A 24,321-nucleotide genomic window follows, 5' to 3' on the forward strand; every position below is an offset into this window, starting at 1 on the left:
GACGCCTATTGACAGCACCCGACACATCCGGTGCTACGGGATCGTTTGGATTTGTCAACACACAAATGGCAAACCATAACCGCATAAATTCACTATCAAATCGATCTGAGAGCCTTATGGGCTACATTTTTATGTACCAATATACATATGTATATATAGACCTTTGTACTTTTGTGTGGCATTATTTTCATTATGCCTTGACGAGGGGCCGTTTTGGCGGTATTGACAGACAACCGGAAATCGATGCACGAAACACGGGCAGGTACGGTACGCGGAAACATGCAATGACAATTACGCGCTGTCGCCGGATTGTTGACGTGAAGGGAGATGGATTTAAGCTAAGAGAAGTCGTGATTTGAAAGTGGTGTTGGGGCTGATGTTGCTGCTGTGTTGAGATTAGGGTGTTGGAAAAGCAAACATTTTTTTCGTTGCTTTAAGAAGCAGGAAATGTTGAACCAGTTTATTTTCCTGCTTTCGACATCCATTGGCATTTCGTGATTTATTTCATCGGGAGGAGTAACTCTCTGGAGCCACTTTTACAAATTTGAGCGTTAAAGAGTCAAGTTTTTTGATAAGTTTTCATGATTTTTTTTTGTATAATATTTAATCAATAACTTGTTAGTTTGAATGATATCACCTATCTTACGCTGAAAAGTAGTAGGTGCATTTTTCAAGCCAACAGGCATACAAACCAACTAGATACGACTGTGCATAGAGTCACTTGTAACAGTCTCTTAGGTTGGATCTAAATTTCAAGATTACAATGATGGTTGGATTTCAAAGTGGTATATATTGCATTTTTTGATGAACACAAACACACCTAGTGTGTATACGCCTAAGCCACTTTTGGCTGACTGTAGACGGAGGCGATGGCCCCCTTCTCCATAGTCAGTTGATAAGCAGCAAAGGACTAACCGACAGCTTTGAACTTTCTTAACAAAATTGCCCTACGGCGATAAAAATCTGAAACAATTAGAGAGGTTGAAGTTTTATATGTGAGATTTAAGACTTGCGAAGGTGAGGCATCAGACGTGAGACGTGAGATTTAGGACGTAAGATGTGAGACGTGAGGAGATCTAAGCCGTGAGATCTAATATGTTGTATGTATGTATGTATTGTAGATAATCCACCATTGTCCATGGGTGCACGGATTCACCGCAGTTTTTGCAAAAGTATGTGCTCACATGCATTCTTTAAATAATTTACTAGTCCGAAAAATCTTCTTTTTTTTGTTTCGATCATAGTCGTTTTACCATCTATATGCCATTCGCGACTTTATCAACGTTGCAGTTGGCGGATCGTTATCAAAAAACTGTGTTCGATGTTTACTCTTGGGCTCGAACTCGAAAAATCTTCAATGTAGCGTACATCTATCCGATTTCCAAGACTTCGCATGAACTGTTTTGTGGTAAATGTAAATGTAAATATGTTCATATCATGCAAACATTAGAATTACCTGCGCCTGGCTACTTCCATACTAGGCTAAAATTTTCTGTCAACTACACCCTAGCACAGTCCCACACCGATGTTGGTGTTTCCCGACTTAGATTTTTTGTGATCCTTAAAGTTGTAAGTAGTTTTAAAGCCATCGGGTACCGTCTACTCAGCCAAATATGAACTTTCAATGCTCCTATGTTAGTTATTTGGGGAACCTTCCAAGAAAAGAACTTGAAGAATTTTAAAATCCATTTTTCGAATTACTCATTTTTAAACTCCATAATAAATTAACTAACCTTTTTTTGTTCTTCTCTTCATTCTCCAACAGGACATCCACTATGACTACCCCTCGGATCTGGGGGATAGTAAAACGACGCTGGAAACGACCTACATCGGAACAACATCGGCGGTCGGACCACAGACGACCACCATGGAGCAGAACCATGTTTACCACCACCGGCACCAGTCAACGAATGCGTACGGTAGCAGCAGCATCAACAACATGATGGAAAACTCATCCAGCAGAATGGGCAACAGCATCCTCCAAAAATCCCCGACGACGACAATGCACAACAACAGCAAGAATAATAACAACAACAATCTTAGCAACTACCATAGTAACAATGTACTGGTGAAAAGTGACGACGATTGCTGCGATGAAGAAGAAAATGATGAGCGGGACGACGGAGAGGTGGAGGACGAGGAAGACGAAGAAGACGATTTGGAGGGGGTCGGAAACAATCTCAAGTATATGATCAATGTGAAGTGCAAACCGAGAATCAAAAACGGATACAGCAGTTTTCGGAAGAAAAAGCAAGAGAAAAATCGACAGTTATCGGCAGTAGTAGGCGGCGGCGTCGGCGGAATCGGAGTTCCGCCATCGGGGATTGTTAACGACGATAATGACGATGGGGAGGATGAGGAAGAGATTGATATTTATAGCGCTACTCATCATCACAACCCCCATCACCACAACCATCAGCCGCAGCAGCAGTCGTCTTCGCTTCAGCAGCAACATCACGGCGGTGGTTTCCATCAGCGGATGCAACCATCTCAGGAACAGACACAACAGCAACAACAACAGCAGGGTTTGGGTAATGTGCGGCAACACGTGACCCTTCGGCAGCAGCAGCAGCAGCATCAGTATCAGGACCATGAGCGCCACTTTAGCCTCTACTTGGATCCCGGAAGTCGTGCCAGCAGCTGTGATGTGATAAATGAAGCTCAACTTGATTCGACCCAGTTCATGACGACGAACGGCGGAACTGGAAGCGGAAAGCGATTCAAAGGAGCCAGCACAAACGGAACCAATGGTGGAAGCGGAGGAGGCGGCGGCGGAAAGAAGTCGCAGCAGCCCCCGCGTAGGCCTAGCAAAAATTTCAACTACTCTCCGGATACGACCGATTACGAGAGCAACTGCGGTGATTACGATAGCGAGATATCGCTCAAGTATGGCAGCGAGTTCGGTGGACTAATGACTAATGGCTGCCCGAATGGTCCTGCCGCATCATGTGTCGGCGACGGTAGTGCCGAGGACTGTAACAACACCACCATCGGTGGTCTGTCATCTATCCATGGCGAAAATACTCCTGGAAATATGCAACCCGGCAACACTCCCTTTTCCCGGTACTACACCAGCATGCCAGTCCTGGAAGACGGACTTTCGAGTGGGCACGTGTCCGATACGGAAAATAACAATCCGGTGACCCACACGTTACCCACGCCGGATCTCATCAACAGCAGCCACAAACTGCAACAACAGCATCCGATGACCTCACCAACGACAACAACTACTGGGCCACCCACAAGTCAACAGCATCAGAATGGACTGACAAACAACAGTCATACCAACAACAACAACAATGCTTTGCCCGATGGGCTTTACGGTGGCAATGGGTATAAGCTGAATGGTTCATCGCTCGGGTTGAATTCCAGCACCCTGCAGAACAATAAAATTTTCAAAAACCGGGACCCGGAGCTGGAATCGCTGTACACCATCAGTGAGTATAGTTTTCATTGGCGTGTAAATTGTAGGAAAAAGTTAACGGGAATTATTCGTGAATCTCAATTATCATAAATAACGATTGCTTGGAATGTTTATTGGATTTTTAAAAGTACACTATACTCTTTGGCAACTGCCAGCCAAATTTTATAAAAAAAAACGCAAACAGCATTTCTGTGTTTTTTCTTGTTGAAACAAACATTAACTAATTTGCCCAAATTTGTAAAAAAAATTCCCAGGCCCAGTAACATGAGACATGAGCCGAAGAAATTGGAACGTAGATGACATAGTACGTAGAACTTGCAAAGTGAGATGTGAGATATAAGATATTGGATGTGAAATTCGAGACGTGAAAAACAATTTAATGAAAGTATAACGTATAGTGAATACTCCAACAAGATAGTAAAGCGAGACTTTAAACGAGCAAATGATAGAATCGAGACGTGAGATTTGCGATATGAAACGTGAGATACGAAAAATGTATGTATAAGAAGTGAGACGTGAGGACGTAAGAAAGGCTTGAAGAGTAGAAGTGAGACATGAGCATATTAAGTGAGACGTAAGATTTGAGATGTGAGAACATGAGGTGAGACGTAAGATTTGAGACGTGAAATTTTAAAAGAGGTGCGTGAGAAATGAGATTTCAAGAGTGAAATGATATATATGATGTCAATGTGAATTGATGCATCAGGCGTGAGCAACAAAAAGTAAGACGTGAGAAGATGAGGTGAGATGTGAAAAAGATAGTCATCAAACGTGAAAAAGTTTTATGTAAAGTATATTTATTAATCAAATTTTTAATCACTACCGTTGGTTGTTCAAAATATTTCAAATTAAAATGAAAAGTATGATCGAAATTGTAAATTAAATCTAGACATTTGTTGTAAAAAAAACGATACAACGTAGAAAAATCCTCCTTTATTTTTTTTTTTTTGAATATAAAAAATGGTTTAAAATTATCAGAACCTGAACGTTCCGAAAATTGGGCAGCCCTTCTGTTTATCTTATATTTTAGTTCTATTGGCATCACTGCCCATTTGAAATTATCAGAATAAATCTAACCGTTGGGCAAGTCAAACGCGTTTTTCGCTTTACCGTTTTTGGGAAATATATTTCATCTTTAAGAATGTTAAATTCCAAACGTAACATTTCTGTTGTCCGAAAGGTTCAAAGCGTTGTCTTATTTTCAAGGAACTTGAGAACATATTTAAAAAAAACTTCAGGCTGTCAAGAACTGTCAAATTTTAAACGGAAAATGATTTTTTTTAAACTTGAATTTTGGGATTGTGATCGTTCATCTTCAATCATAATCTTATGCTTAAATTCTTCGAAACTTAACAGGAAAAATACCATTCGAAAAATGCTAGTCCACATTTGAAAGATTGTAACTATAGAGTTAATGTACCTAACCCGTTTCTTCAGTATTCCAGTCTTTTTGTAACGCGCACTTTTGAATCTTTTGTTTGCACACGCAGAACGAAGTTAAAATGTGTTTGCCTTGTGTGTGAACTACTTCAGATAAATACCTTCAATTCATTCACTGAGCTGCTCTCAAGCTTGGCCCCAGTTTCCGATCTTGGCCTTTCAATAGTTCCTTTAGTTTACCCCCAGAAATACCTTTTACAAAACTGTGTACGTAGATATATACAACTTTCGGTTATCCAAGCATTGAGTATCGGTAGATTTGTAAAATATTTGATTGCTAGAATATAAGAATCTCAGAAATAATCAAATGGGTTAGATGGTATAAGTTTTAAACTTTAATTTTACTGTTCTCATCTTCCATCAGACACCATCCAATCAACGCCGCCTCCACCTGCTCCAGCACCGCACAGGAAATCCTCGATCGACTGCGATCCCCAACTCACAATGCAACAGCTCCACAGTCAACAGGCGGACGTCCACGCGGCTCTCAAGGACATCCGAACGTGTCTACAGCGCACCAAAACCCTCGCATCCCCAACGACCGCCCAGCTACCACCATCTAGTAATCATACACAGCAACAGCAGACCACCGGTCAGCCGTCCAAACATCCCATGATCTCGGCAACGGACAAGCTAGATTCTCCAGTTCCTTCGATTTCACCGGTCTGGATTCCACGATCCCGGGACGGCAAGCTGGTGGTAGCTCACTCGACTCCTCCGATGAACAACAGCTCCTCGCCGGGACTGTTGCTCCCCACAACGCCAACCACTGGACCACCGAACGAACGATCGGCAAACCAGTCCAGCGAAAAGGACTCGCTACTGCATGGAATTAGTTCCAAGAACCTAAGTGCTCTTGATGATGACGAAGATCCGGACACGGATCTGGAGACGGATCGACTGCTGGGTCACCAGAGATTGGACGACCAGGGCTTCTACGACGACAACAGCAAGAGTTGGTCGGATCGGAAGACCCGATCTTCGTTACTGCACAAATTGTCACCCAAACAGCAAACCGGAAGTGGTGTAGTTGGGGTTGGAACAACTGGTACAACTGGGACCGGTGGCTCTTCGTTGTATAGCAGTAGTAACGGCACAAAACCAGGTGGCAATCAGCAGGGATCATCGTTGCTGAGACAGGGCCTTTCGACCTTGCTATCCCCGACCAGTGCCCAGGGGGTTGGCGTTAGTTCGTTACCGGAGATTGTGCAGTCCAGTAAGTTGTCCCCGGCGCTTCAGAACAGTGTCACGGGAACCGGTTTGAACACCAGCGGTAGTGGAAATTTGATCAACCTAAATGGGCCCAGCGATGTAACGGGATCTACGATTTCCCCTAGTCATAGCCCGGACCAGACTTCGCCGACGAAGCTGGAGAAACAGACGACCGAAAGCGGAAGTCCAAACGGGTCTACCAATTCAAAGTCCGATACCGATAAGAAGAAGAAGAACAAGAATAAGGAAGGTACGTACCAAATTCCGTTTTGTAAACATTATACACCGATTGATTATTAAAAATCGATCACAAGAGTTCTCGAATGTTGAAGATTGATCTAATGCTTAATTTTCTGTATGCTTACCTGGAAAAAATGATCTTATTCTAACCCGAAATGTAAGTTGCTAAAACCTTGTGAAGTTGTTACCTTTCTAACACCAATTTGTATTTGCAGTTTCATCCTGTATACACAGTTCTGATTGAAGGCGTCCTGTTTCGGGCACGTTATCTAGGATCGACGCAGCTCGTCTGTGAGGGACAACCAACAAAATCGACTCGGATGATGCAAGCGGAAGAAGCTGTCTCACGAATTAAGGTAACCATAAGCTGACGACACACCTTCAAACTATCAATCACTAACTTGCAACTACTGTTCTCTTTTATCGCCCGAAAAAATTGCACCGAACTTCCTACAATTACACAAAAATCAATTTCAACACTTCAACTGTATTGCTAAATCCATCTCCTTAGGCATTGGTAAGTGTGCTCGTGTTTGTCTTCATAACCCAAAAACTCTTCACTAACACCTTTTCATCTCTTCAAACTCTTCGTAGAGTCCGGATGGTGAAACACAGCCGAGTACCGAGGTCGACCTGTTCATTTCAACAGAGAAAATCATGGTGCTGAACACCGACCTCAAAGAGATCATGATGGATCACGCCCTGCGAACGATATCCTATATCGCTGACATCGGAGATCTGGTGGTGCTGATGGCCCGGAGACGATTTGTGCCACAGGACGTCGATTCGGGTGATTCGGGAACCGGTGGCAATGGAGGCGGAACCACCACAGCAGCCGGTACCGGAAACCAATCCGGAGGAAGTCAAACTACGCCACCGCAGAAGAGCGCCCTGGGAAGCGTCAAGGGTAACCGGACGCCCAAGATGATTTGTCACGTGTTCGAGAGCGAGGAGGCACAGTTCATTGCCCAGTCGATCGGCCAGGCGTTCCAGGTTGCCTACATGGAGTTCCTGAAGGCGAACGGAATCGAGGATCACAGTTTCATGAAGGAGATGGACTACCAGGAGGTGCTCAACAGTCAGGAGATATTCGGTGACGAGCTGGAGATCTTTGCCAAGAAGGAACTGCAGAAGGAGGTGGTCGTTCCGAAAGCTAAGGGAGAGATCCTAGGGGTGGTGATCGTGGAATCAGGGTGGGGTTCTATGCTACCTACGGTGGTCATCGCCAATCTGGCTTCTGCGGGTGCTGCGGCTCGATGTGGACAGCTGAATATAGGTGATCAGATCATAGCAATTAACGGGCTGAGCTTGGTGGGACTTCCTCTGAGTACCTGCCAGAGCTACATCAAGAATACCAAGAACCAGACGGTGGTCAAGTTCACCGTCGTTCCCTGTGCACCGGTAGTAGAGGTTAAGATCAAACGTCCGAACACCAAGTATCAGCTGGGTTTCAGCGTTCAAAACGGAGTGGTAAGTTAAGGACGAATTTTTGTAGTCTAGGAGATCTGAACTGAAAGTTTTTCCTTTTTTTTAGATTTGCAGTCTGCTGAGGGGTGGCATTGCTGAGCGAGGTGGCGTTCGAGTCGGGCATCGGATCATAGAAATCAACAACCAAAGCGTGGTGGCCGTGCCACACGAGAAGATTGTGAACCTGCTGGCGACGTCGGTGGGAGAGGTTAGTTTCGATTCTTTCAAAATATTTAGTATATTTTTACGGAAGACTATCGACGTCTTTTTTCGGGAAGGCTGCATCTACATAGACTCCATCTGGAGTCTAGAAAGTAAACTTGTTATGTCAAAGTTACATTTATTTTAGTTTAAAAAGAGGCTTTCATAAGACGAGACTAGTGATGGAAACTAGGTGATAAGGCCGAGTTCTAAGAAGACTAGGGTTCCAAGAGACTGAAAAGACGGCCGAACGAGACCTTGAAATGAAAAAATCGTCGTATCGAGAAGATTTTCGATGGCTCTTTCTTTGTAGCTATTAGTCTTTTTCAAGGTCATGTAGTATGGAAACTAGTGTGTAGAGTCAAGTGATAGAACGGAGACTTTCCTTAGGCTACATGATCATCTGTAGCTCGAGTTCGACTACCTTCCCGTTCCGAAGAACTTCTAAAGGATCTAACGAATCTGCCTCCATTTCATGGAACCGATCCGATGACCTTTCGTTAATTTTGACCCGAGGACCGTTGGAGTGGATCTGGTCCAACAATTTTCTCTGACTCCGACTGAGAGCCTTCTTAGCTTTCAGGTGACGACCTTCCAGTGTCTCCCGCTCGAGCACCTCTCAGTAGATCCGGCCCGACAATTTCTCAGTGATTCCTGCACGACAGCCTCCCAATAGACCGGAGACTCGACGACGTTTTAATTGCTTCCCATTCCTTGTTAAGAGATTCTTGACTTTCTTAAGCCGACAAATGGCGGCACGATTTTAGCGTTTAGAGTAGTAAGCTTCCTATGCCTTGATCTGAACCCAAGGATTAATAACCGTCGAACGACGTTAAACAGTTTGATGGACATATGGATATGGTCATTGTAACCGGTCCAAGCGTTCTCATGGAAGAACTCGAATATGGTAGACACCACACAGAGAAAAAGAAGAAGAACCCAGAGATTGCATTTTCAACCGATTCTTCAAAATCTACGCATTTTGGCCAATAAAGGGAGCTGATAAGCTTAAACCGGTGCAAGTAATACTTAGGCACTCATGTCCTGACTTGACATGACAGGCTCTACAGTACAATCAAAGGTCTCTTTTAGATGAAAAGAGATTTCACTGATCTTTAATCGGTTCTAGTAGAGTTCTAGAATTATCTTGACACTTTCCTTTTTCTCAGACTACAAAGTCATGAACAGCTTAAAAATATGAATCTGCAGCTAAAACAAACCTCATTCAAAAAAGTTCAAAAAGTTTCGAATCATTGAATTAAATCATATTGATTGTTGAATCGTATCTTATCCTGACATCTGTAAGATATTTTGAAAATGTTGCTGACGCCTTTTCTATCCCTTATTTTCAGATTCTGATGAAAACAATGCCAACATCAATGTTCCGGCTGCTCACCGGTCAGGAAAATCCAGTCTACATCTAAGAAGGACTAACGGAATCGGCACTGTCCCGGTGAACAAACAAGAAAGTCCAACTCTGGAAGTTTCTCTAAACTTTAAACAATAGAAATTAAAAATTTTCGTTAATGTTTCTCGAGTGAAACTGAACTTCAAGAGGAGATGAAATAAAAACAAAAACCAGTATATCGGAATTAATTCACGCCTTGGCCTTGCAAGTACTTAAACTACTAAAAAAATGACTAAACCCAAAAAAACAGTTGGATAAGCTATTACACACACAATCGGTTGATTAGTTGATGGAAAGTTTGATAAATAAAGTTGGACAAACCAAAAAAAAAAGGAAACGTATGAACAACGGACTGCAAATAACTGTTGCGAGCATTTAAGTGTAATTAACCTAACCTTACAAAAAAAAAAAAAAAAAAAAAGAAAACCGCTCCCACACGCGATGGATCTAAATAACTGTATTTAAAAAGAATATCTAACATTAGCTAAAACAAAACATAAAAAATAAAAAAAACTTAGACACACGGCTTTTTGTACTGGGGAAGAAGAATGAATTGAAGAAAAATAACAACCGGTGATTTGATATCAGATGATAAATCCCGCGTAACGCATAAGTGCTAGAATATATATAAAAAAACATTTTCAAACTCAGAACAAAACTACCAAAGAAAGATTTGAACATCGCTAAGAGTTAAAAGCAAACGAAAAAGTCAAACTCAATGACTAATGGACAAGGCACACAGCGACCGAGAACAAGCACTAGAATATATTTTTTGAAATTGTTTAAAGTTTAGCTTAACAAAATGAGAGAAATGATCGATTTCGAAAGTCGATTGAGCAAATATCTTAGAAAGATTCGAACGGGAGAAAGCCATTCGACTCGAAACGCCTACAAGAATTGTTCTGCATTGAAAATTAAAACAAACAAACAAAAAACAATATCATTCGCATAATCAAGCACATTGTAGACGAGGGCGAGAATTGAGGAAAATGAAAAAACACAAACAGCATGCTTGAAGTCACTAAGCTATAGAGAAAAAACAAAACAAAACAAAATAAGTCATACGTATCCGAACACGTGCAAAGTACGAAACGCGACTGAACAGAGCTATTGGGTTTTTGGGTATTGAACCACAACAACAAAGTATTGCTTCGTCTATTGTTACCTATACTCTTATTACTATTATTACTACTACGAAAACTACAGCTACTGCTGACAAAACTACTACAGCTATACAAGAAGAAACAACAAAGAAAATGGCGGAAATCAATACTACGCAAAAACCAACAACAAACCTGTGCTATGAGTCCTTTCCATAAAAAAATGAAAAAAAAAATCAAACATATAAATAACACATACCTACATAAACATATATATTTTTGGACGTAATTTGTGCAGCATCAGTCAGTACCTTCCTTGTTCTTGTTTTTTGTCCCTAACCGTAAAATGCTTAACAAAAATATGAAAAAAATGAAAAAAAAAACTTAAATACGCCTCAATAAACACTCACATCCAAAAATACACATACACACGCCGACACAGAAGCAAACGAACGGGAAACAAAAAAAAATCTAAGGAAAAACAACAAAAGCAGCTTTTTATATATTTAGATTATTAAATAAATGTACATTTAGATAGGTTTTGCTGAGTCCCGTTGAATAAAAAAAAAACGAACAATGTAACAAAAAAGAGGAAACAAAACAATGCGATTGGGCCGTCCCTTTGTGTGAATCTTTAACATGTAGAGAAACCACCAGTACCATCACCTTGTTTTTTTTAACAACCGACAAATTTTGTCTTTAATCATGACAGTGTAGTAGCGCTTAGGCTTACATTTGTAGGTGTAAGGATCGAGCTAGAATCAAAAGGCCCTTGAAAAGTCAACAAAAAAAAACCAGAAGAAAAACAAACAGGAAACAATACCCTCACAAATAACAATAGACATGAAACAAAACACTCCATTAGAGCTTGCATTATTGTTCAGTTGAATTTTAGATTTTGGGCGAAACAAGCAGATTTTTGTAAATTGATATTAACTTCATGAGTCTTTGAAAAGTATACATGATACTCAAAAATAAAGAAATATAAAAAGAATGCTAAAACCGTTGATGAAAACTTTAGAGTTCTATCAAAACCAGTGATTTTTTTTTATAATTTGACTGTAATAATCACTCAAATTCCTTCTGAACAAAGTGAAAACATATTTTTATAAGGCTCGGCCTCGGTAGTTGTTATTTCAAGGTCCCTTCGAAAAGTATACACGATATTCATGGGTAAATTTGTCAGAGGAATCATGGACATGCAGACCAAACTAAAATAAATTCGATATGGTTGTCGATCTGATAATGATTTCGTTTATTGCCAGTTCATAAATGGAATCACAACTTGACTCGAAACCAAATTGTTGTCAGATAATGATTTTGAGTTTGAACCTCCTATTACGGAATTTCTCTGGTTATCAGATGGTGGTATTTCAAAAACAAAAGAACTTACAGCTTAGCTTGTAAACAGAAAATAGAACCTGAGCTACGATATAAACGGAATTGACTAGATTCAAGCAATCAAGATTGGGTTACCGAATACTCAATCGTACATTCATCATTCACATTTGGCTAAGAAGATTCTAGGCGCTTCTTGTTCCAAAATTCTGGTCAATTGATGATCATGTTTATGACCTAATTTTAGGCAAGGTTTAGGGTCAATTAATGTTCATGATCTTTCATGAAGTTTTTGAAAACATCAGGACTCTACCATTTTCTGACCAGAATACAGGCTTATACAAATCTTTCCAATGTGCGGATGTAAAGTCTATGTTTGATTCTTTATCTTCAACCGTGCTTCGTAGACCTTCTGTTAATAATCGATGAACCCTGAACCCTGATCAAAAACACATCCAACTAATAAGGCCCCCAGTATCTTGAGCTTTGGTCAAGTGTTTTTGACCAAGAAGTCAAGTCAAAAAGTGTTCAAGGTAGACTCGATACTCTAACGTACATTTTTCACAGAATGCGCTGATATTTGCTTTGGACCCAGGAGGCTCTTCATAAATCGTATGACAATTGGTAGTCCAAGTGTTCTCTTGGAAATTTCGAGAGCTCAATCCAAAATACAATTAAGTTCATGACTGTGCAATTATTTAGAATTTTTTGAAACTTTATATCTAGTTTACTTGGGCTTGAATGATGAGAATTCTCACTATACATCTGTGTGATTTGAATTGGTTGGCAAAGCGGCACAAATAATTAAACAACTCCAACACAACCCATATTTTCTTTCATTAAAAGAAGAAAAAAGGAATATTTAAAAAATTCCATTCGTATTCTCTTTCAGCGATGAATTTAATAGATCTGTCAAATAGCCTTTCGGGCCAAAAAATACGCAAGCTACATTCCAACGTGTTTTGCACAGAATCCAATGCAACTGATTTTGCATATTCTTTTAAGAATGGAAAATATTAATTCACGAGAATGCCGTTCGGTTCAAAAAACATCCCATATAACATTGAACGATTTTAAAGAAATATTTTTGAATACCCGGTCATTCGGTGTGCATCGATCCAAAAAAATTAATTTAAAATTTTAATATTTTTAATAAGAAAAGAGCTATTTTCCACGATTTATGAACAGTATAAAGTTATCATTCATTCGTCATCATTTCACTTTTGTTTTCAAGGTTGAAGTGTTAAAGAAGTTAAGTTCTGAAATCCTTCCGCGGTAGCCCGGATAAATTTATAGAAGAAAAATTGTTAAAGATTTCATCTTTACGTGCTTACACTACAATATTCACATGCTTTGCTTTCCAGAAAAAAAGTAAACCAATTCCAAACGAACCAATTAACAGAAGAAAAAACATTTCAATAACTGGTATTTGTGCAACTTTAAACTAGCGGAACAAAAAAAACACAAAGCAAACATTTATAGAAACATCAACAACAACAGAAAACGTTACAACACTTTATAAACATAAATACAAATAGACGCTTGATCTCTCTCTTGTTTAACGCATCAATGTCCTAAACGTGTAGAAGTGTGCTTTAAATGGAAACATACAAACCAAACATAAAGATTTTTTATACTTATTTTGTATCGCGTAGTTCCTAAATTCCCCAATCTGGATGTGTGTGTCCTATCATATTTATGTACTCATGTATATCAGAACAACTAGTGAAAAAAAAAACAAACAAGTGTGCTTTCGTTTTATTCGAGAAAAACCTGTTACCAATTGGCAATCTGAAAAGAAAGAAAATCATAATGGAAAGCAGAAAGGAGCACAATTCCCAATCCATTTCGAAAAGAAATCGCTTAATTTTGTAACCAAGTATAAGTTATGAAACAAGCAAACACATAACAATCGTCCATGAGCAAAAATCGCGATAGAATCATTAAAAAAAAAATCCAAATAAGAATAAGCGTGTATGAGAGAAAGAAAAATATTAGAAGAGTAGAGCAAGAGACTGAATGAGTGAATAGAGAAAAAAACCCGCAAACAGTAACTCAACAACACTTGCACTTTTTAAGCGTCACTCACACACTAGAAAAGACACAACAACAACAACAAAAAATGCCCGCCAGCCCGCCATTTAGAAAGAGATTATAAGGAAAGAGTAAGAGAGAATGAAAAAGCAAGAAAAAAAAACACTTAGCCTATGACAAACTCAAATAAGGTTTACCCTATCATTGAATCTATAAAACACACTCACACACTTACATAAAAACAAAGAAAAACACATCCGGAAGAAAGTCAAGGTGAAAAAAGGAAGAACAGAAACACTTTTCGGAAGAAATATTTACACAAAATTTAAGACACCTTGAGCAGTTCTCCGAGTCATTGAAGAATTAAGCTTTGGTGTCGAATGATAAACAGTGTGGTAAACAAACACAAAAACAAAAGCATGAAAATAAAACAAATGTAGCTGTCTATTGTGTTAGTAAAGCAAATTGAGGAAGAGGTGGAAGAATTGAGCAAGGAAAAACGTAAACAGTTGTTTGGTGATAAAAAAAAAGCTGAAATCAATGAAAGCTTAAGTAAATTTAGAATCTGTTGTTGGTTCAGAGAAATGGAAAAATCGAAAGGAAATTAACAAAACATACCTACTAAACGCAAAATGCTTGGTGCCCAAAGACGAAAAAAAACAAAAACAATGTCGAATTTGATTGGACCCAGAGAATTGAACGGAAATAAATGGAATAAAAGACAACCAACCAAAACAACCAACACACTAATGTAATTATTGCTAGTTTAAAAAAAAAACTATAACAACAACAACAAAAAATTAAAATTAAAACCGATTATGGGAAAGTGTATATTTATTCCAACAACAAGAAACAGCAAACAAAAACAAAAGAAGAAAAAAAAAACAAATCCAATTGCTAAAATATAAAATTTTGTGATGTAATATTCTCAAAAAAGGTGTATTTTTTCTGAAAAAAAAAGAAATCCTAGAAAATATTTTGTAATTTTATTTGTCATATTTGCAATAATTATTTCTGTAATTTCTGTAAGCTTTGACATTCTTGTAATATCATTCTATAATTTTCATTTTATTTTTGTCTTAATTTTTGGATTTTTTTCATTTTGATCTTTTTATGATAAAATCGGTCATTTTTGTATTTTTTTTTTCATTTTATTCACTTTTTAATAATTTTTTAGTCATATTTTAAAATTTTTCTTACATTTTTGTCAATTTTCTAATTTTTGTGTTTTGTTATTTTTATCGTTTTTGTATTTTATTATTTTCGTCACCGGTCTTTTACGTCATTTTTATCATTTTTGTAAGCTTTTTCAGCTTTGCTGTTTTTTGTCACTTTCGTCAAAACTTGTCATTTTTATACATCTGTCTTTATTTTTAAAATTTATGGAATTTTGTCATTTTTCCATTTTTTGTAGTGTTTAACGGTTGTGTCAATATGATAAATATCAATAACCTTCAATATGAAAACAAAATCCAAGAAAAGTGATGCCAGTACTTAAGATTTTATTCTCACGATCACTGAATATCAGGTGATTGTTTCACAATCGAAAATACCACCTGGTGGAAGTTATACTAATAAAGGTTTTTTCTTCCAAATGCAGCGAAGGTTTTACTAAAATACCGTTTGGGTCCAAAAACTGTGCCCAGCTTCCGAATTTTTAAAATTTTTATAAATTTTATAAGTTTTGAATTTTTTTTTGTATTGTGATTTTTGTCTTTTTGACTTGCTTTCCTAAATTTTTTCCGGTTTATTTTATGAACCTGCATGTTAGAGAAGCGAAGTCTGAAACCCCAAAAATTCCAATTGATACAAAAGACCTGTCAAAATCGATTCCAAGCGATCCGATCAAGCGGTGCCAGGTGTCCTGATTTTTCAAGATTTGTATTGATTTTCGAGAGACCGTCCTGATTTGTGAAAAATGGTCTTTAAAATGTCCTGATTTCTAAAAAAAATATCTAAACTATAACTGAATTCATAGTTAAATCACTGACCATACTTACTGGGCACTCAATTCCGTTTGCTGGATAATTTTTTAAACAGTACCCAATATCGATTCCAGAGTGCGCATCAATCGATTTGAAGAAATGCTATCCCAGTTAGAAAGTGCCACCCAACTTTTAAATAAATAGGCAATTCCTTCGATGAGAGCAGGCTTAAAAGGAACATTTTTCTAACAAGGCATTTTTTATCGGATAAATGGAGGGTTCGCCACCTACCGTCGGTATCGCGAACCTGCAAAATTTGACAAAAACAAAATTAAAAAATATCAAACAAATTTGTAATAAAATCGTTTAACCGATTATAATCTTTCGATCAGATAATATTTGAATGGTGTTAGCGATATAAACTGCAGGTCAGCCGAGGTTCATCTCGCTTCACATTTGTAAACGCATTAACTTGAACCACCTTAATAAGCCCCGAAAAATGATACAGCATAAAAAGAGCAAACAAATATTCTCTGGGAAGTTCTCTGTAAGAGCAAAAGAGCTCTTATCTTCTAACGCTCTTGATTTACACAGCTGATCGGCAGCCGATCAGCTGACGAAAGAATCAGTTAAAAGCAACAGTCAAAGTGATCGGACATAGTCTCATAAGCGAATAAAAGCTAAAGTCAAAACGCCTAAGTCAAGTTTTTGTGTATAGCTAATAAAGTGACCAATTTTGAAGACCAAATACAAACTGTTATTTAAAGTCAATCCGCGCTTCTTACTTCATTCCGAAAATTAAATTAAGTCGTTCAAAACTGCAACATTTGGTCCGAAACGAACCGGATAGAGAAGCGCGTCGATTAATTGGTCTTCAATTGTTTCTGTGTGGAGTGAAACGGGTGAAAAATAAAAAGCATCCAACGGCTATTGTGTGTACCCAAGCCAAGCCGTCGAAAGAAAGCCAAGCGCCCCAGTCGTCATTTTGTGTGTATCACGTCGGGTTATTGTGTGTTAGGCAAAGAAATCAAAGTTGGTTGAATCTTCTACCCTTCTCCGCGGGATTTAGTGCACACCCGCTCTACCCCGTGATTGTGATTAGTAACTAATTGCCTAAAAGTGCATCGCTTTGAACGTTGATTTGAAGTGTTAGGTATAGCGCGCGGGAACAAGTTGGATTGATAACGGATGGGTGTTGTTGTTTAGCAACTGTCTGCACAAACCCCCCCCCCCCCTCTACAACAGTCCCTCCCCGTTTTGGTGGCAAAGCCTACAACAAAATTGTGCGATTTTGACGGGGTTGTGACATTTTTTTGAAATTGCTTCCGTGTGTGGTGTGGGTAAAGATTGGGGCAAGTGTACTGAGAAGTCCCCCGGGAACAACCATCCTTTCCCTCTCCCCTCCCCCGGGGCTATAAAAAGTGTATAAAAAACGCAAAAGGTGTTGAGTTTGATCCATGTTGGATGTACTAAAGTGTTAAGTGTTGAACTTTGGTCGAAGAACCCTTCCCCCGCCCGCGGGTCAGAGTAACACTTCACCCTCCCCCTCCCCCAGGGATAATTAATTTGGGGAACAGTGCAAAAAAGTGAATAGAAACCAGAAATTTCACCTAGTGGTTGGAGATAGCAGTCTGCTGAATGCTGTTTGCGGTACCAGTCGACGCACGGAACACTGGAATTTGCCGAAAATAGCAAAATTCGACTTGTTTATTTTGCTACCAATCGATCGCCCGTTGTTAGAAAGGATAAAGGCTAAGTACTGTGTGCTCAGGTAAGTCTGTGGTGCTGACCTGTACTGAGGATCAGGCTGTTGAAAGGAAACATTGGTTAATTGAACCGTGCATGCTTCGATACTGTTCTGTGAGAGTCGGTTACATAAAATTTGGATCTTCTGTTGGTGGCTCGTTTGTCAACTGCGAATCGTCGTTGTTTACCGTGCTGTTCAGTGGAAAAGTGATACCGTGCAGTGGCGTTTCATTATCTTGTGGTTGTGCGTGCCCGGATAGTGAATCATGCCTCGAGAGGACTTGCGGCTCCTGGTGAAGCAGGAACGGAACCTGAGGAGCTTAATGGACAGCATGCAAGAGTTTTTGAACGAATACCAAGCGGAACGAGATTACATATCTTTGAAGTATCGGATGCAGAAACTGGATGAGGTGTACGACAAGTTCATTCGAGTGCGAGAAAACATTGAGGTGATCACCGACGATGTGGAAATGGATGTTGGATTGGAAGGCGACGATGAGCAGTCAGCTCTCGAACGTGCGATGCGAATCAGCGAGCGCGAAGAGGTCAATATGCGCATCATCAAGGATTTTGAGAACCGTTTTTTTGAAATAAAGCATAGTTTGGGAGTGCTTGAAGCAGCCGAAAGTCGTTCCTGTACCAGTGTTCAAACTGTCAAACCATCAACAGCGGTTGATTCAATGCCAAGAATTAAGCTCCCCGAATTGAAACTACCGACATTTAGCGGAAAGTTGCAGGACTGGATCACTTTTCGTGATACATTCACCAGCATGATCCACAACAATGCGCATCTATCCGATATTGACAAGTTTACCTATCTGCGAACGTCGTTGACAGATGATGCATTAATCGAAATAGGATCCATCGAATTGACATCGGCTAACTACACCATAGCCTGGCGAACACTCGAAAACACTTTCGAAAACAGAAAGCTGCTTGTGAAGTCATATCTCGACGTATTGTTTGCTGTCAGTCCTATGAGTGAAGAATCTTATGATCAGCTTAATAGAGTGGTAAAGGATTTTGAGACAACGTTAATGATGCTTCAAAAGGTCGGTGTTGAAACTGATGGGATGTCAACCATTCTTCAGCATATGGTGTGTCAACGTCTGGATGCTGCTACTCTACAACGCTGGGAATCTTACCACAACTCTAAGGAGGTTCCATCGTATAGGCAATTGATGGAATTTTTGAAGTCAAGATGTCTGGTACTTCATAACATCTCGCTAGTTCACTCTGTTCAAGGGGAAGTGAAGAGGCAGTCTCGTTTTCCAGCAGTAGGTCATCCCGGTATACAACAGACGGTAACGTGTCCTTTCTGTGGTGAATCTATGCATTCCCCAGCAATCTAATGTAAGCGCGAATCAACAGCCACCACAGAACGAAACAGGGATATCATACGAAGTTTTTCCTTATTCCACTCTCCAGAACCAGACAGATCTAACGCACATCCCCAACCCGAGCATGAATAACCTCCCATCCTCAAGTACCACAGATAATCCTTCTACTAGCCACAGTTCTGTATTGTCCGCAAATCCTACCACTCTTCCGAACACTGTCCTGCTATCTACAGCAGTTTTAACAATTGGGGATGAATACGGGAATATCATTCCAGCTCGAGCTTTATTGGACTCAGGGTCACAGCTATGTTTCATGACTGAAAGGATCGCTCAGTCTTTGAAATTTCATCGATATCGAGAGTATCTTCCTGTCAAAGGCATTGGGCAATCGAAAACTTGTTCCACCCAGTCTGTTTTCGCTTCGATTGGTTCACGGTGTTCTGATTACCGCTCTACTTTGAAATTCCACGTTCTCCCGAAAGTCACGGCTGATATTCCAGTGAAAAGGATCGACATCGGTAGTTGGCAGATACCTCCAGGAATAACCATGGCAGATCCCGAGTTCCAGAATCCTGGTGGTATTGATCTCATTCTTGGAGCAGAAGTCTTTTATGATCTGCTGTTGGACGGGCAGCACAAGTTAGATAGCATTGGGCCTATACTGCAGAATACTCAACTTGGTTGGGTTGTTTCCGGCAAGGTTTCCGAAAAATCCAGAGTTCAAGCCACTGTTTCAGCTTCTTGTACCGAAGAACGGGTTAATGAATTACTAACTCGTTTTTGGGAGTTAGAAGCTTGCCACAATTCTAGTACGCTTTCACTGGAAGAATCGGAGTGTGAGAAGATTTTTGAAGATACTACTACGAGAGACTCATCTGGAAGGTTCGTTGTTAAGCTCCCTAGGAAGGACTTCCTAATCCGTCTGCTGGGGGAATCAAGAAGTCAAGCCGAGCGTCGTTTTTGGTCTTTGGAGTGCCGTTTAAAATCAAACCCTGAGTTGAAAGAGGAGTACAGCTCATTCATTCACGAGTATCTGGAGCTTAATCATATGCGTGAAGTTATTGCTGAAGAGGAAGGAGATATATCAAAACCGCCGCCATATTACATGCCACATCATCACGTATTGCGTCCTGAAAGTTCTACTACTAAACTACGCGTAGTTTTTGACGCGTCCGCTACAACGACGTCTGGAATTTCGTTGAATCAAGCACTGATGGTCGGACCTGTACTCCAGGAAGATTTAGTGTCCATAGTTCTTCGCTTCAGATTGCACAGAATCGCTATAGTTGCAGACGTAGCGAAAATGTATAGGATGATTAATGTAGTCCCCGAAGATCGTCGTCTACAGAGAATTGTTTGGAGAGATTCACCAGATGAGCCTTTAAGGACATTTGAACTAACTACCGTTACGTACGGCACCGCGTCTGCCCCCTATCTAGCCACGAAATGCCTACAACGACTTGCGGAATGCGGGAAGAAGAAGTACCCTATTGCGGCCAAGACTCTGAGTGAAGATTTTTATATGGACGATTGTTTAACGGGTGCAGATACTAAGGAGGAAAGCATCAAAAAATGCTGTGAACTGAATGCTCTATTGTCGTCTGCGAAAATGCTTTTAAGAAAATACAACTCGAACAACGTAGAAGTTCTTTCGGTTCTACCTGGCGAGCTCCGAGACGATAGGATTTCCCTGGAGCTTGATGCATCGCAGACTAAAATTAAGACACTGGGCCTCATTTGGGATACACAATCGGATTGCTTCCATTTCTCTGTGCCTCAGTGGAATTCTTCTACAGAAATAAACAAGCGTATCATTCTCTCCGACTTTGCCCGTTTGTTCGATCCCCTAGGATTGGTCGGTCCTGTTATGGTTCAGGCCAAGATATTTCTCCAGGAGCTCTGGAAGCAGAACTGTTCCTGGACGGAAACGCTTTCCAATCCTTTCCAGCAATGGTGGCTGGAATATCGGAGCAACTTGGCTGGACTATCCAATTTACAAGTTCCACGATGGGTCGCCTTTGGTTCGGATGTTATCTCCGTTGAGCTTCATGGCTTCTGCGACGCTTCCACTAAGGCCTACGGGGCCTGTATCTACCTGCGTTGTACGCGTTCCAACGGAATAATTTCGGTAAATCTTCTGATCTCCAAGTCTCGAGTAGCACCTCTGGATGATGTCAAGCGTAAGAAGAAGAAAATGACAATACCAAGGTTAGAGTTATCGTCTGCCCTCTTACTCAGCCACTTATACGAAAAGGTGACAGGCAGTTTAAGAATTTCTGCGAAATGTTTCTTTTGGACGGATTCCACCATTGTGAAGTGCTGGCTCTCTTCGCCACCGTCACGGTGGCAAATGTTTGTTGCTAACAGAGTCAGCGAAATCCAGCATTTAACAAAAGATGGAGTTTGGAATCACGTTGTTGGTATGGAAAATCCTGCGGACGTCCTGTCTCGTGGTGCCACTCCTGAAGAACTACTAAATCATGAGCTTTGGTGGCGAGGTCCAGATTGGTTGGAACTCTCACATGACGCATGGCCGAAAACTGGAGGTACCGATGAAACGGAGTTTGAGCACACACTTCTTGAAGAGGCTGCAGTTGCTGGACCCGCTCAAGTGGATTCACCGAATGAGATATTTTTATTGAAGAGTTCGTTCACCACACTGGTTGATCTAGTCGCATTCTGCCGAAGATTTTCTTTCAACTGTAAGAATAGAAACAGCCATCGCGTAGGATGTTTAACAGTCACCGAAAGAGAGGAAGCTTTACGAGTACTCGTTAAACTAGCTCAGAAAGAATGTTTTCCTCAAGATATATCCGCTGTCGATTACACGGGTGAAGTTAAAAACACTTCAAAGCTGAAATCGCTTCGCCCACAACTGGTTAACGGAATTCTGGTCGTCGGAGGTCGTTTAGAGAACGCACCGATTGCTGTTGGAAGGAAGCATCCTATAATCCTTGATAATCATCACCCGTTTACGCTGCTGATCGTCAACCACTACCACCTCGTCATGTTGCATGCTGGACCCCAACTACTCACCGCTTGTGTTCGAGAAAAATTCTGGCCTCTATGTTTGAGAAACTTAGCCAGGAAGGTTGTTCAAGTTGTGTACGTTGTTTCAAAATCAAGCCACGAGCTATGGAACAAGTTATGGCAGATCTTCCAACAGAACGCGTATCGCCTGCACCTCCTTTCGCTCGAGTCGGCGTGGATTATTGTGGACCATTCAAGTATCGGTTTCCTATCCGCAACTCTGCGCCGCGCATCTGCTACGTTGTGATCTTTGTTTGTTTGGTTACGAAGGCTTGCCACATCGATATGGTTCAGGATCTTACAACCGACGGGTTCATCGCCGCTCTACACAGAATGATTGGACGTCGAGGACAACCAGAGCTTATTCTCTGCGACAATGCTACCAACTTTGTTGGTGCTAAAAGAGAACTCGATGATCTAAGGAAGATGTTCAACTCCCAACGTGCTGCTCTTTCCGAAGCCGCCGCCAAAAATTGCATAGAGATGAAGTTTATTCCACCACGAGCTCCTAATTTCGGCGGTCTTTGGGAAGCCGCTGTAAAATCTATGAAGTACCACTTGAAGCGTGTTGTTGGCTCTGAAATATACACCTACGACGAGTTCTACACCCTACTGACGCAGATTGAGGCATGTTTAAATAGTCGACCGCTAACACCGCAACGGGACGATCCAGCAGATCTTGAAGTTCTCTCTCCTGGGCATTTCTTCGTGCACCGTCAACTAACCGCCTTACCTGAACCGTCACTTGATCATCTCCGAGAAAATGTTTTATCTCGCTGGCAAAGAGTTCAACGCCATATGCAAACAATTTGGAAGAAGTGGTCAACTGCCTATCTGTCCGACTTGCAAAACCGTGTCAAATGGACAAGACAGCAGCCGAATTTGAAAGAAGGCATGATGGTGATCATCAAGGAGGAAAACTTGCCACCGTTGAAGTGGGCACTTGGACGAATCACTGCACTGCATCCAGGGCCTGATGGAAATGTCCGCGTTGCTGACATTCGCACGGAAGATGGCATCAAATCTAGAGCAATCTCCAAAATTTGCTTGTTACCAATCCGGGACAACGATCCCGAACCAGCTGCAAGAGAAGAGTAGTCGTTTTCTCCACCAAGGCGCAGTAGGCGCGCCTGCGGGGGTCAGTTGATCCCCGCAGTCCAGTTAAGTTATTTTTAATTAAATTATGATCAAAAAAGCTTAAGGAATGTTCATACCCCATAGTGTCGTCCATGCCCACGGCGGTCGCTGACCGTCCGTCCGAAGAGTCCACCCACGAAGCGCTGAGGTTCACCAGATCGTTAAATCAACCACATCGCCCTTAGGACACGCTACCTCGCTGTATAAAAGTTGATTGAGCGTCTTGTATTCTTGTGGAGGTTGAGGGACCTCCACGCAAAGTTAAGTTTGTGTTTGTTGTTCAACGTTGCATTAGGGCATACACAATCCTTTTATCAGCAGGAAGTCGTGTCATTCCGCGGTTTTGGGTACTTCAGCCGTTCTTCGCCAGTTGTCCACATAGGAATGCACATCGCAGCTGTCGTTGAAGAAGTCCAATCAGCACCACCATTTACCATTATCAACCAAATCCATCGTACGTTTAAAGAAAGTTCATCGGAGTCATCACCGAGCATCGTAGTAGTATCGGCGCAATGAGCGCCCGCGGTGGCTCGAAGCCACCGCTTCAGGGAAGTCGTTTGTAAGTAATTTTTGATTGAATAAAAAAGCCCCTCTCATCTGATTCCAGAGTTAACGGGGCCAATAGGCCGGGTACCTTGGTCAACGGTGTGCTTCCCGATCGCAACCCACAACCATGATCGAGCGCACAGGCTACAACCCGCAACCACAGCCATACGAAGAAGAGAATACAGTCCACACTTGAAGGCAAAGGAGTATTAGAATCCAGCAAAGCACTAGAAAGTTCATCGCAGATTGCATCGTATCGTTTTCATTGTATTGAAGTTGTCAGTGAAATTTATTAAGGAGTTTCTGATTTGTTTGATATTGCTAGGCAAATCAAGGGGGGCGGTTATGTAAACGCATTAACTTGAACCACCTTAATAAGCCCCGAAAAATGATACAGCATAAAAAGAGCAAACAAATATTCTCTGGGAAGTTCTCTGTAAGAGCAAAAGAGCTCTTATCTTCTAACGCTCTTGATTTACACAGCTGATCGGCAGCCGATCAGCTGACGAAAGAATCAGTTAAAAGCAACAGTCAAAGTGATCGGACATAGTCTCATAAGCGAATAAAAGCTAAAGTCAAAACGCCTAAGTCAAGTTTTTGTGTATAGCTAATAAAGTGACCAATTTTGAAGACCAAATACAAACTGTTATTTAAAGTCAATCCGCGCTTCTTACTTCATTCCGAAAATTAAATTAAGTCGTTCAAAACTGCAACAACATTAATAATTTGAGGT

General features: G+C 40.8%; 2 protein-coding genes across 3 annotated transcripts in view; both read left to right on the forward strand.

Moving 5' to 3' along the window:
- Positions 1 to 13,637, forward strand: part of LOC129740167 (uncharacterized) — a 117,594-nt gene extending 103,957 nt beyond the window's left edge. For both annotated transcript variants that reach the window (XM_055731774.1, XM_055731776.1), the window contains exons 4-9: positions 1,766 to 3,437; positions 5,229 to 6,326; positions 6,551 to 6,672; positions 6,911 to 7,786; positions 7,851 to 7,991; positions 9,337 to 13,637. In XM_055731774.1, the coding sequence (XP_055587749.1) occupies positions 1,766 to 3,437; positions 5,229 to 6,326; positions 6,551 to 6,672; positions 6,911 to 7,786; positions 7,851 to 7,991; positions 9,337 to 9,408 (3,981 nt within the window). In that variant the 3' untranslated portion in view covers positions 9,409 to 13,637. The remainder of the gene's footprint in view (positions 1 to 1,765; positions 3,438 to 5,228; positions 6,327 to 6,550; positions 6,673 to 6,910; positions 7,787 to 7,850; positions 7,992 to 9,336) is intronic.
- A 4,164-nt stretch (positions 13,638 to 17,801) lies between these two features.
- LOC129748514 (uncharacterized) lies at positions 17,802 to 23,719 on the forward strand. Its single transcript, XM_055743166.1, has 5 exons — positions 17,802 to 18,839; positions 18,964 to 21,918; positions 22,002 to 22,999; positions 23,509 to 23,601; positions 23,650 to 23,719. The coding sequence occupies exons 1-5, from the start codon at positions 17,802 to 17,804 to the stop codon at positions 23,717 to 23,719; spliced, it is 5,154 nt and encodes a 1,717-aa protein (XP_055599141.1).
- The last annotated feature ends 602 nt before the right edge of the window (positions 23,720 to 24,321 follow it).

The sequence above is a fragment of the Uranotaenia lowii genome, chromosome 1, assembly GCF_029784155.1.
Source record: "Uranotaenia lowii strain MFRU-FL chromosome 1, ASM2978415v1, whole genome shotgun sequence".
NCBI classification, from domain to species: domain Eukaryota; kingdom Metazoa; phylum Arthropoda; class Insecta; order Diptera; family Culicidae; genus Uranotaenia; species Uranotaenia lowii.